Raw genomic sequence first — 12662 nt, forward strand, 5'->3', positions numbered from 1 at the left:
TGGGGGCTCTATGTTACTTAATCTCTCCCTCCCCTATAATTCCAGGTTTGTTAGCGAGTTGCTTTCCCATTATCCAAATAGTTTTAAAACAAAGCTTTCTTTACTGTGTTTGACTACCTCCCATGTGCCCATTTTTCACCGCCCTCCCATTCTCCGCTTGCTGGTGTAGTAAACACAAGCCACTTGCCTTCCAGAAATGCCCCCGTACCATCGGAGCGGGCGGGCAGCTCCCCTCCTGCCTCTTGCATATAAGCGGAGTTCACGGAGCTTGTGACTCAGCACTGCTAGCAGATTTCCACAGGACCCAGTGCCCTGATCGGAACAGCATGGCCTGGCAGGCTGCCTGGAGAGCCCAGCAGCCAAAGAGAAAGAAAGCGTGTTCCACAGAGTAATCCTGCCCTTCCAGCCAAGACAGAAATAGTCTGGGTAGGAGCCCAGATCCCCGCGACAGCTCCGACAGGCCCTCCTGGCCTGGCCGCTCCGCTCGCACTTTCCCTCAGTGCAGTGGCGAGCTCAGCGAGACAGGCCACTCGCCCTTGGCCAGCTGAGTGCACAGGACACTGCGCCACCCCACAGGCAGGGCGGCAGGCTGTCCGGGAAGAGAGGCACAGGAGGTAGTAGTACCCGCAGTTGGCTGCCGGTTCTTCTCTGGCCTTCATGGGGTTGGCCTGACTGCGCTGTCTAATTGTTACTTGGGGGAGCTCCTTTGGCCTCTTCTCCTTCCTTCCTTGTGTGTGTGTGTCCAACTTCCGGGGAGGGGTGCACCCCTCTTATCTCTGCCAAAGCCAAGCCATATCCCTGGCCTATAGAAGTGAACAAACCGGCCCTGGCTGGGTAGCTCGGTTGGTTAGAGCATTGTCCCAATACGCCAAGGTTTGTGGGTTCAGTCGCCTGTCAGGGCACATATAAGAATCAGTCATTGAATGCATAGATAAGTGAAACAACAAATCGATGTTTCTCTTTCTCTGTCTCAATCAATAAATAGAAATTAAAAATAATTTTTAAATTTTTTCAAAATAAATGAAAGTGAACAACCGCATCTGGAGAACTCACATAGAAGAGCAGACGCCGGATGAGACAGCGAATTATGAAGCCCCTAAGTAACTGTGATTTCACTAGTGAGTAGCTGGGGCAGCGAAAGCAGCCCCTTAACTAGTCCCTAAAGGGAGGTTGTACACTTGGTGAAACCTTCCCTGTGCTGGCCAGGCCCAAGCTTTCTCTCTCTCACAGGAGTGGGTGAGTGGGCCGGGAGGGCCTGCCCTCATGCCATGAGGCACCAGGCTGGTTGAAGACCAACTTCAATCCATTCCCTCCCTCCTTCGTGCGGCTGGCTACAGGAGAGCAGCTTCCGCAGGCGCGAGTCGCTCTGCCAAGGCAGGGTGCAAAGGAGGGCCATCAGAAGGCGCTGCGTGCCCTCGGGGCCTGCTGGGAGCAGCAGGCGGCAGATAACCACAGAGCTGTGTGGTGACTTCCCAGCTTTGCCCAGTGCTGTATGCAACAAATGTGGAGGAGGTGGGGCGGGGTAGTTAAACAAACGTAGGCCCTGGAGCCAGGCTGCCTGGGCTCAGGTAGCAGCCCTTCCATTGGCTTGCCATGTGGCTCAGTTTCTTCCTTCGTAAATCGGGAATAATTGCCCTGACCAGTGTGGCTCTGTTGGTCAGGCGTCGTCCCCCAAAGTGGAAGGTTGCTGGTTGAGTCCCCAGTCAGGGCACAGGCCTAGGTTTTGAGTTTGGTACCTGGCTAGGACACGCACAAGGAGCAACTGATTGATGTTTCTCTCCCCCCTTCTCTCTAAAAACAAGTTTTTTTTTAATGGGAATAATATAACGGTGGTGCACCGCGCATTGGGTTGTCCTGAGATAATGCAGGTGAAACGCATACCGCTGTGCCTGCATGTGGTGTAAGTGCTGCGCAGATCTGCGCAGTCGTCGTAATAGCCTTGACTTAGCTCTGGGGGTCAGGGGAGACCTCCCTGAGGGAGCGGCATTAAGCCAGCCAAAATGTGGAGGAACGTGTCAGCACTTTGTGCCCCTGAAAGGCCATGTGACCGGAGTGAAGCGGGTAGGGGGACGGCCTGGGCCGGGGCAGTGATGCCGGCTGCCCAGGCCGCATGTGGAGAAGTGTGCGTTTTATCCTGGGTGCAGGGGGGAGCATTACAGGCCGGTGGGGCCGTGATCACTTTTTCTGCCAGATGGTTATAGTCTTCTAGCCTGTAAAAAGTGATCTTTCTTAGTGAAGGAAGAGACCAGAAAAGGAAGGACACTGGGCTGTCTTTGGTGACAGTGTTGTCCCTTTCATGGTTTGTTGGCTGTCCAAAACCTGAAGGGTGTGAAACTCCACCCTCACTCACGCTTGGGCGCTGCTGTGGGAGGGAAGCTGGTGGGGTGTGCGTGGAGGTGGTCATGGCGGGGGCAACACGCCGTACCCGTGTGCTAGTCGGGACTGTTTCTTTGTTGGTCGGTCTTTGTTTAGCCAGTGAGACTCCTCGATGTAGCAGCACCAGCTGGTCCTGAGAGTCCCACTGCCATTCCTGGGCTTGCGCTGGTGAAGTCACACTCAGAACCCAAAGGACACTGGCACCCTTGGCAGGAGGGCCCCCCAGCTGCTCGTGGCTTTGAACATTTGTGGATGCACTGGAGGGTGCAGCCTGCTCACCTCAGTCACAGGTCACACTCTCATCTGCCCTCCATCCCGGGCTGCCCAGAATGGGCAGCGCCAGCTCTAGGCTGGTGTGAAGTTCACTCTGTCATTGTGGTTTCCTAAACACATCTGTCGGGGTATGCGTTTTCCTGAAAGTCGGGAGAAAACAGAGCCCCTTGTTTGGCTCAGCAGGGTTCAGAAGCCCTTTCACAGTTAATGACAGTAACTACATGGGTAGCTTATAAAGGATCAGCCAGATGCTAGAGCCATATGATGCCCCAGACCTGGTGTGATATTTTCATCTCTTCCCCTCCAAGCATCTCTCTCCCTTCCTCCTCAGCCTAGAGATTTATGACATGGCTGTGTGTGTGTACAATGGCGCTGGAACTGTATAAAGCCACAGTGCCTAGTTGTGGGGCTAACACCCGGTCAAGCAATCATAATGGAGCGTTAGTGGAATTCTGTCATGGGGAGAAAGGAGGTCTGGCATCGCCAGAAACAGATCTTGATTGACGAGGGCATTACTGAGGGAAGGCGGCTAACAAAGGAGCCCTGGAGGGGCCAGAGTGACCCTAGTGTTCAAGCAACAGAAGAGCCAGAAAAGCATTCTGAGCACATCCAAAACAGGAAGGCAACCGGGGGGCGGGGGGGGGTCTAGTGCGGGCTCTGTGATGTTGTCAATAGTAGAACTTTATCATAGGGATAAAGGCAGGACACTTTCCATCGGCTCCTTTCTATATGGAGAGGAGGCTGCAGTTTTCCTCCAGCTCTTCCTATTCAATCCTCCAATTGACAGATGAGAACATTGAGCGTGTGTGAATGAAGACATGAATGCGTATGACTAAACAGCGGAGGAATGGAAAATCCTTGTAACCCATAATGAATCTGGCATTTGTGAGGTGTACCCTACATACAGCATTTAAGGGAGAAGAGAACAGGGAGTTAACATTGGAGGTAGTAGCACATTTAAATGCACAGGCACTGAGACACTGGAGTGAGCCAGTTCAGAACCTGCCCCCACCACTTACTCAGCTCTGTGGCCTCGGGCGAGTGGCATAGCCTCTCTGAGCCTCCATTTACTGTCTGTAAAAAGGGAATAAAAATAATAATATTTACTTCAAGGATTCATTCACTATGACAATTCTAGTAAAGAACTTAGAAAAATGGCTGAGTGCCTGGCTTTTTTATTCTTATTCATATTATTATTATTTCAGAGTTCCAGCCAGTTATATTACTTCCTTTCCTATGTGTTACCTCAGTATTTACATCTCAACAAAGTCATTAATAACCCAATGTTCAGCAAGGACCCCAGGCTCTGAGAGGTGGCCTGAGTTGTCCCCAGTCACACAGCCAACTAGCTATACGACAGGGCCAGGATCAGAACTGAGGCCACTTTGCATGTGTTTAAATATTTTTCTGTGGACTGGCTTGTTTTGGCTGAGCCCTCGGTGCAGTCCCTGTTTACAGGCAGGCACTGCTGCTGCAGCTTGTTTTAAGAGCATTTTGGGAAAAAATAAAAGGAAATGGCAGGCATTGTGCTGCGGCCTGTGCCTAGGGTATCTCCCTCACTCTCACAGTGGTTGAAGAAGGTAGGTGCTAATCCATTGTCTAGTCAGATGACTCGAACCCATGTCTCCCTGACAACAAAACTCCTCCACTTGCCAACTTGCTTTCCGCGTAGGCCGTTAGGACAGTGTCTGCCCCCCCAGGCCTCTGTAAGGTCTGAAGGCACACCGCCAGGGCGTGAGATGGGGACTTCACTCGCTGTCGTGCAGAGAAGGGAGTATAGAGGCGCAGTTGGCCCGGTGTCTTTCAGCCAGCAAGTGGCTTCTGCTTTTGACCTAAATGCTCTACTGTCCCCTTCTCTTTTCAACTTCCACTGAGGCTGGGGTGCTGCCTTGTGATCCTCAGGCGGCAATAGACTGTAGATACGCAGTTGGCATTTGACCCAAAAGGAGGGCTTCTTACTCTAGGGTTCCCCGAGGTCAGTCCTCCCAAGACAATTTGGGTATTTGGATTTTTTTTTTATGCTCAAGGGAGTTTCCTTCTCTCCTTGAGTTCCCAGCACCTCTCTGGCCTCAAAAACTGGCCTGCCTGAGACTTAACCTCTTAGAGGCTCGAGAGAGAATGAGCATGGTTTATCAGAAGCACTTCTTCAGACAAAAGTTATTTAGTAGTTCAGACCTGCCTGGTGCGGGGCACTTCAGAGCTTTCGCAGCACCAATTAAGTTTCTTTAAAGGATTATTAAAGTGCTGAATTTTTATATCTAAACATAGAAAGTTAAAATAATAAACAGGCCAGAGTTTGTCTTGGAGGAAGTATTGATTTGTACTAGAAAGGAAACTTCGGAGGCCCCATATGACTGAGCAGAGGCCCAGCCTGGCCCGGGCTGACCGCGGAGAGACTTCTGGCCAAGAGCGCTGGTGCTGAGACGTGGTGCTTGAGATCCAGGAATAAAAGCTTGTTTGGGCATTTCAGACAGCCAGACACATTCCAGGGCAGGAGGTGATTCTCCCCCTTGAGGTCCAAACTCCTGCTGGTCACCCATTCATTTTCCTAATGCCCCTGGCCTGCCAAGTAAGTGCCACAGGCATCTCTCAGGGCCCAGGGTCAGCGGCACTCGTTCTGATGGGAAACTCAGGGCAAAATGTGCCTGTTCTTAGCCCATGGGAACACCCTGTGGCTGGCATCGGTGGGCCATCTAGCCTTCCCATGTCATCCAAGTACTTCTGAGGGAGACCACACCTGAACGGCTCTGGAAGGGAACTTTCCTGCCATGTGGGTGCTAAGTAAATATTAAAAGAAAGAATAGGTCTCTTTGCTTTTTCTTTTTACTAGTTTTTAACATTTTTATGAAAGTCATATCTGGCCAAGGTTAAAAGTTTCAATAATGCATAACAGCTTGCTTACATACAAAAAGCAGCAATTTTAATACTTTTGGGAAATGCACTGTTCCTAAAATATCTGGTATTTATTTTTCCTTGTGTATCGTGCCTCCCCCCCCCCCCCCCCCCCAATTTTATTGAATGGTAGAATTCAAGAGTCAAAGAGGCCTGAGAGGGCTGGGCCGTCTCCTAGAGCGGCAGCTCAGCGTGTAGCCCCTTGCCCGCCAGCATTGGCGTCCCCTGGAGTGTGTGAAATGCAGGTCCTGGGGCCCGCTCCAGACAGGGAATCAGAAGCTCTGCAAGTCGAGCCCTGAACCTGTATTGTAACCAGCCCTTCAGGTGATTCAGAGACGTGTGTGATTTTGAGAACCAATGTTTTAAACATAAAAGAACACAGGCCGTAGGATCAGATGGGGTTCAAATCGCAACCCACTTGCTCTCTAATCTTGTGCGTGTTACTTACCCCTTAGCCTCTGCATGCCCATCTCTAAAATGGGATTAGTAATAACTCTGGGGCTGTCGTGAGAATGAATATAAAATGCATGGTAAGCACTTAGCATTATGTGCCTCACACATAGTAAGCAGTCAGAAAATGGTTTATTATTGTTATTAACTATCTTCCCAGACCAGGTATTAATCTTTTTGAACAGCATTCTAGGCAGATGGCTATCCATTGAGGGGGGAGTTCAAAAGCTCTGGCCCATTCCAAGGAATGGTAGCTGTAGCTATGCACAATTATTTTATGTACTGAGAGAGTATTTGCCTTCTTGTATTTTCCATTCTTAGCTGGAGCTCTGTTCTCTGGAGCCATTGGAACAAGACTGTTCTACATGAAAGTTCAGATATTTTAAGGTAGTGACCTTGGCCATTCTGAACTTTCTGTTGTTCTATTCCCAAAGATTAACTTAAACATAAAACCAGTAAGTTGTTTGTTGTTGTTGTTATTGTTGTTTTTAGAAAAAGTGGGGGGAGGGCCCATCACTGAAACTCTGCTTGTTAGGGGGCCTTTGGCAACTTCTGGCCTGTAGAGGTGCCTCAGAGTTTAAGGCTGCAGCTTCCCCGGGTGGGCTGGGGCCGTGGAATGCACATGATGGCCGGGGGTTGCTGTCGGCGGGGGCTCGCCTTGCTGCTGGCAGGCATGAGCCAGTCATCCCTGGAGCTGCTGTGTGGCCCCGGGGGTCCCAGGACACACAGCCCTTGGAATCCAGCCTCTCTGTCTGCAGGACCCCAGCCCTTCCCTGCTCTGGTCTGGGCTCCTTGGCAAGCTGCCCGTGCTGTCGGGCATCCGGGTTCTCGCCCGTGTCCTCGCCCGTGTCACTAGCCCTCTGTTTCACCAGCAGCGTTTGTGGCATTTGCAGTCTGCTCTATACTGTTTTTATTTAATAGATGTCTAATTAGTAGTTGTGAGAAGTTGTACTGACCAAGCAGATAATACCTTTCCTAAATTATGCTGTGGTGTTGTGTAGGGCAGCAGGGGAATTGCTTTTTTAAAATGAGATTTCATAAAATAAACAAGTGTTCACATGACAGGAAATACTAAGTTGGCGATTAATTGATGCTGAGGAGCTGGCCTTGCATTTTCAAATGCTTTCCTTTATGTGATCATGGATCTAGTGAGGTTTCAGCAGGCCCACACCTCTGGTGATTTCCAGATAGCTAATTTGCACTTTGTTTTCTGCTCTGTAATGCTGAACAGGCGACCAGACAGTGCGCCTCTGTTAGAGCTGAAAGTCAGGGTTGCCAGGGATGAGGGAATGGCCCAAGGCTGCCTCTGCACAGCGGGGCTCGGAGCTGCGGGCCGTGCGTCCTGGTCGGGGACTGGGGAAGCTCCCGCTGCTTGTACCATTGTTTTCTCTGTGTTAGCAAAGGCTGGTAGTCATGGGAAGAGTATTTAGAAAACGGTTATTTTTTTCACCCCAGGAGTGAAGACTTGCGCCTGCTGACATATATGCACCCAGGGCTTGCTCAGATTGGATGATTTCATGTGTAAGCATGTGGTATGTGTCACTTGAGATGTGAAATAGGTAGGAAGTTTAAATACATCTGAGAACAGTTTAGAGGAGTCACTGAGAAAAGAGACCATTGTAAAATTCCTGACTTAGAGATGGTGCACAAGGTCCAGGCAGCAGCAGTAGGAGATGTTCCGTCTCGACAGCTACCCAGAATGTAGAGGACGAGTGGACTGCACTCAAGTGTCCTATTTCTGGGAGAAAAGACTGGTCTGGACCTCATCCTGGTGAGTAGATGCCAAGTAACTTCCAGAACAGCATGGAGACAAAGGGTGGGAAAAGCCCTGGGCTTAGACCACTCTACCTCTTACTTGCTGTTCAGCTTGAGCCAAGGACTTTGCCTTTCTGAACCTCGCTTTTCTCATTTGTATTCTCTTCATCTGGTAGCTCCTACCATTGGGGACTAAGGAACTGATGGCGTCGTCATTCTTTAATAAACGAATGCGTGGGTAGGATGGGTGCAGGAAAGCACCTTCCTTGGTCAGTGCACAGTGTAGTGACCACTCAGGAAATGCGAGCTCCGAGTGGAAGGGCAGCGGAAGGGCCCCCACTGCGCCAGGGTGCCCCCGGGGCCTCAGGTTTGGAAAGCGTCTGCGCTCCTCTCACCAAGTGCGGTGATGGCAGCTCCTTTGTAAGCTAGACACTGCACAATAGGGTGTCCTTGGGACCGATCCATTAACCCTCTTTTCTCTGGGGTGAAAGGCCTGTGTGCAATTAACAGCTTTTAAGTCAGGGAATTGATGACTTTTGCTTCAGTGTTTTTCAAAGTTCACCTGCCACTAATCTGGGGTCCCAGAAAACAGGCAGGCTGACTGCTTTTATCTCGCCTGATGGGTGCCTCTCCAGAGGCAGCAATTACAGTGATAACTGACGTTGAGAACTTGGCTCTTAGGAGCCTACTAATTGACTGCAGGGTCTGCTCCTCTCCCCTCGGCCTGCACTGCCTTCTGGTGTTTGGTGGGAGCGCAGGGCGCGTCCCCAGGGCCCCGTCGGCCAGCCAGAGCTGCTCAGAGCCGGTCTGCAGGAGGCACAGGGGTTGCTTTGGCCATGAGATCCCATCTTGGTTTTCACAGTGATTTGACTGTCCTTTAGACTGTGATCCAAAGGGGGCACCAGTGGACTTTGCTTCCCCGAGAGGGGCCGATAGCATTGGGGGACGTGCTTAGAATCTACTCCACTGCCGAGGGGTCGGGAGTGAAGGGTGGAGGACGTCACTGTCACTTGGTTCTTTATATTCGTCTATACTGTTTAATCGAGGTTTAGTGTTAGTTTTTCCTTTACCCAACACGGTATACCCAGTAAGTTCCAGAAAATCATAGAGTTAAATGTTTGTTTGTTTGTTTGTTTGTTTGTTTGTTTTTTAAAGGTATAAAAAAAACAAGAAGGGAGACATAGAAACTATCTCACTTAAGAATAGGAAAATTCATTCTAGGCATAAAAACAAAGGAAGGTATCATAAGAAAATGACTGGTCTTAAAAACCTAAAACTTTCTAATTATGTACTTCAAAAAATCATACAAAAGTAGAACACAGATAATGAAATGGGAAAAAGGTAAATGTTTATAACATTAATACAGGCAATTGTTTAATATCCTAAGACCTCTTTCAAGTACAAAATAAGAAGAACCACTCTTATAGGAAAATGATCAGGAACGTGAACAGGAAAGTCACAAAGTAAGAAGTACACACGGCCAAGAATCTGTTAAACTTACTAGCTTACATAATTTTGTATTATTTCTAACAGTGAAAACTTGGGAAAGCTGAACTGATTAACGGTAGGACTATTTCTAAAGTTATATCTTTTGATGTCTTTAAAATCATGTTCTTAAGCAAGAGTATTTAATGATTAGAATAAGTCAACAACATACTTTGTAAGTGCCGAGGGTAGGTTAAAACAGTATTAAACTTCATTTTGTAAAAAAAATAAAATTCAGGAGTATCTATCAAACTGTAGACAAAGTTACCTTTGGCTGATGTATTTACATTATTTTAATTTTTACAAATTAAGTATTTTAAAATTTTAAGTGAAAAATAATACGGGGGAAGTGGGTCGAATCATATAGGAAAATGCCCAGCCCCTTCGTGTCCCACGGAGGCTGCCGTGTGGCTCTCTCCTTTCCTTGACCCGGCCCTCCTCGTCCTCCGCCCTCCCCTGCCCGCTCCTGACACGCCCGCCCTTTCTCCTCAGGACTGAGCACTGAAGGCATCTACCGGGTCAGCGGGAACAAGTCGGAGATGGAGAGTCTACAGAGACAGTTTGATCAAGGTAAGACCACAGCCCGCTGAGCATCAGAGGCTGGAGCCAGCCAAAGTGACCGCGACAGCGGAACTACCAGTGGAGTCCCCTGGGGGAGCTGCAGCTGGGCTCTGGGGACACTGCTGCCACACACAGCCCCAAAGCAAGAGGTGCTGGCTCGGTGGCTGAGAAAGAGAAGGCACTCGGTCCCAGTTAGCATTGCTTCCATGGTCACGCTGCCACAGAGGAGAGGGGAACCGGCCCTGTCAGCAAACGGAAACGTCACCCTGCCAAGCCTGTGTCGGCCTGTCTCCACCTACAGACACTCTTCCGGGTCACCGCGGTCCATGCCTCATGCACCACTGAAGGACCTTGCTTCCCTGGGACTGGGCCACGCAGGAGTAATTACACGCATAGGGCATGAACGGTCGGGTTGAGAAGACAATCCTGTGTGGCCCCAGAAGTGCCCTCACGAAGTCCCTGCACAAAAGAAAGAGAACAAGGGGACATGCGATTAGCTAAGCCTTGGGACCCAGGCTTCCAAAGCTGAACTCCTTGTGAGTTAGACTTACTCTTGGCAGGGACTCCTGTCCCTAAGCTAGGGAAGCTCTGAGAGGCCACACCTATTTCACCCCAACCAGTGGCCAAACTCTACCTCTTAGAACTGAGCACACTATGGGACAAGAAGTCTCACCCACTAGTGCCAGAAGCAAATGAGCCAAAGCAATCAAAGTTCCCAGATATCACTGGCCAGAGAGGAAGGTAAGCTAAGGATCACAGTAGGATTTGACCCAACACAGAGCAGGGCCTGAAGAGCCCACGCCAGGCTCAGAAGCCAGGCAGCCCGTGCGGGCCTGTGTGACAGAGCGGCCAGCCAGTGCCTGGCCGGGAGCAGGCACCCTGCCCAAGCACCCGGGGCCAGAGCGCTTTGCAACACCACAGTCAGCCTCTGCTAGCCGTTGTGGGAGGAGGTGACACACAAGAGAAGGAAAACGCTTGTTAATCTTGAAGGATAGGAAGCATGAGGTCAAAATGAGGGTACAGCCATGCACTAGTGTGTGCACTAATACTGTAATATACAAGAATCTGTAACACAGCTTATACCCCCCAAATTGGAATATCTAATGACTATCAGTAGCTGATTTCTTACAAATCAAGAATGCAGTAAAGTTTGAAAAGAGAAATTAGAGACAGCAGTTGGTGTCGTAAGCTGGGAGGGGCCAGAGAGAAAAAGGAATGCGTCTGTGTGTCCTACCACCATGAGGGACAAGGGTGGGGGCAGCAGTCATAATTGTTGGAAATGTATTTGTACCCCACAGTGAAAAGTAAGCTGGCCTTTTGGGAACCCCCCCCCCATTCTCCTCTGGAGGGCGACGTGCCAGGAAAATAGAGCAACACATCCTCGCAGGCATGAGGAGCTCCCTGCATGGCCCGGAAGGGCTGATTTGGCTCCTCTACTCTCAGGATAACCTTGGAAGGAGGCACTGGCTGTCGGCCTCGGTCCGCGAACCTGAGAACCTTTCCTTAGCAGCACCCAGGGACGCTGCTGTCCAGACTGTGACAATCCCAAGTCCCTGGCCAGGCCAGCCGGCTCCAGGCAGCGTCCCAGGGTCCTCGGGGTTTCTCTGACTTCCCCCAGGCACTGAGTTTTCCTTTTGCTTCTTCCCAGGTTAGATCAGTCCTCCCTCACTCTCCCAACTTCCTTTCAGACCACAACCTGGACCTGGCAGAGAAAGACTTTACAGTCAACACTGTGGCTGGTGCCATGAAGAGCTTTTTCTCAGAGCTGCCGGACCCTCTGGTCCCGTACAGCATGCAGATTGACCTGGTGGAAGCGCACAGTGAGTGCTGGCCACGCAGCCCCCGGCCCGCGGGCCCCAGGCGCACCCCGCACCGTCCTCGCCGCACGGGTGGTTTGGGCGAGGTGAAAGGGAGGGGGAGGGGCGCGGCAGCAGGCTCGGGTCCTGCCCTCGGGGAGCGGGGCCCTCTGGCTCTCAGAGCGAGTATTTGAAGGATGTAAAGAAGGGGACCTAACAAGATGACACCAAAGGGACTTGCAAATGAGGCACCTGCCTTTGTAGACCAGAGGTGCTTTCTTGAGGATCCCCTCAAACTCCATGACTTAGGAGCCTGGTTTGGGTGTCAGACTGGTTGAATCCCTGCTCCTTTGCTTGTGCATCGTGTGATGTTCTCTGTCCCTTCCATTCCTCTGTCACTGTCCCTACTCCTGTTTACAAAGTGAGATTAGGAAGCGTCTAGAGGCGGGGCTGCAACAGACCTGGTGAGAGGTAGGTGTTACTGTCTTCCCCCCACCCCCACGCCCCTCTTCTCCCATCTCATACAAGGACGTTAACGTGGAGCCCGGGGCCAGGCAGCCCGCCTCTGCAGGGAAGCGGACGGCGCCAGCGGCCCCAACCGGACGGTCACTCGGGGGCTGCAGCAAGTCAGCACCTCTGGTTTTAAAGACCACCTCTGCGTGTTGTCCCGCCCTCCCAACGGCTGTTTCTGCCCTGCTCTGCGTCTCTCGGGAGGCATTGTCCATCCAGTTGGGAGCCTTCCCACTGGGCCACCTTTCCCAGCCTTTGTGTCGTGCTCAGAGCTTCCTGTGTGTGTGGCACTTCCTACCTTTTTTTAGCCGCAGGCGGCCTTCTCAGTCTGCACCTCTCGTGGATCAAACCCCCAGAAGTAGCCATTGCTCTGCAGCAGAAGGGAGTGTCTTTGCCAGTGACCGAGGAGGCGGGGGGGGGGCGAGAGGAAAGGGAGCCATGTTTCTCGGACCCGAGGACATCAGTCTCATCTTGTCACTGCCCTACTGAAAAGAGGGATTTCTAAGCAAGTACAGTTTAGTTACAAGCCTGATGGTGTGGGCAGAAATTTGTAGGCAGGACTTT

General features: G+C 50.9%; 1 protein-coding gene across 1 annotated transcript in view; it reads left to right on the plus strand.

Moving 5' to 3' along the window:
- The window catches only part of ARHGAP35 (Rho GTPase activating protein 35), a 116449-nt gene that overhangs the window by 92180 nt on the left and 11607 nt on the right, over positions 1–12662 (plus strand). The window contains exons 4-5 of the mRNA XM_054588644.1: positions 9724–9801; positions 11481–11612. Of these exons, the coding sequence (XP_054444619.1) occupies positions 9724–9801; positions 11481–11612 (210 nt within the window). The remainder of the gene's footprint in view (positions 1–9723; positions 9802–11480; positions 11613–12662) is intronic.

The sequence above is a fragment of the Pteronotus mesoamericanus genome, unplaced genomic scaffold, assembly GCF_021234165.1.
Source record: "Pteronotus mesoamericanus isolate MK-2021 breed Mesoamerican mustached bat unplaced genomic scaffold, CSHL_Meso_final scaffold_137, whole genome shotgun sequence".
Classification (NCBI taxonomy): domain Eukaryota; kingdom Metazoa; phylum Chordata; class Mammalia; order Chiroptera; family Mormoopidae; genus Pteronotus; species Pteronotus mesoamericanus.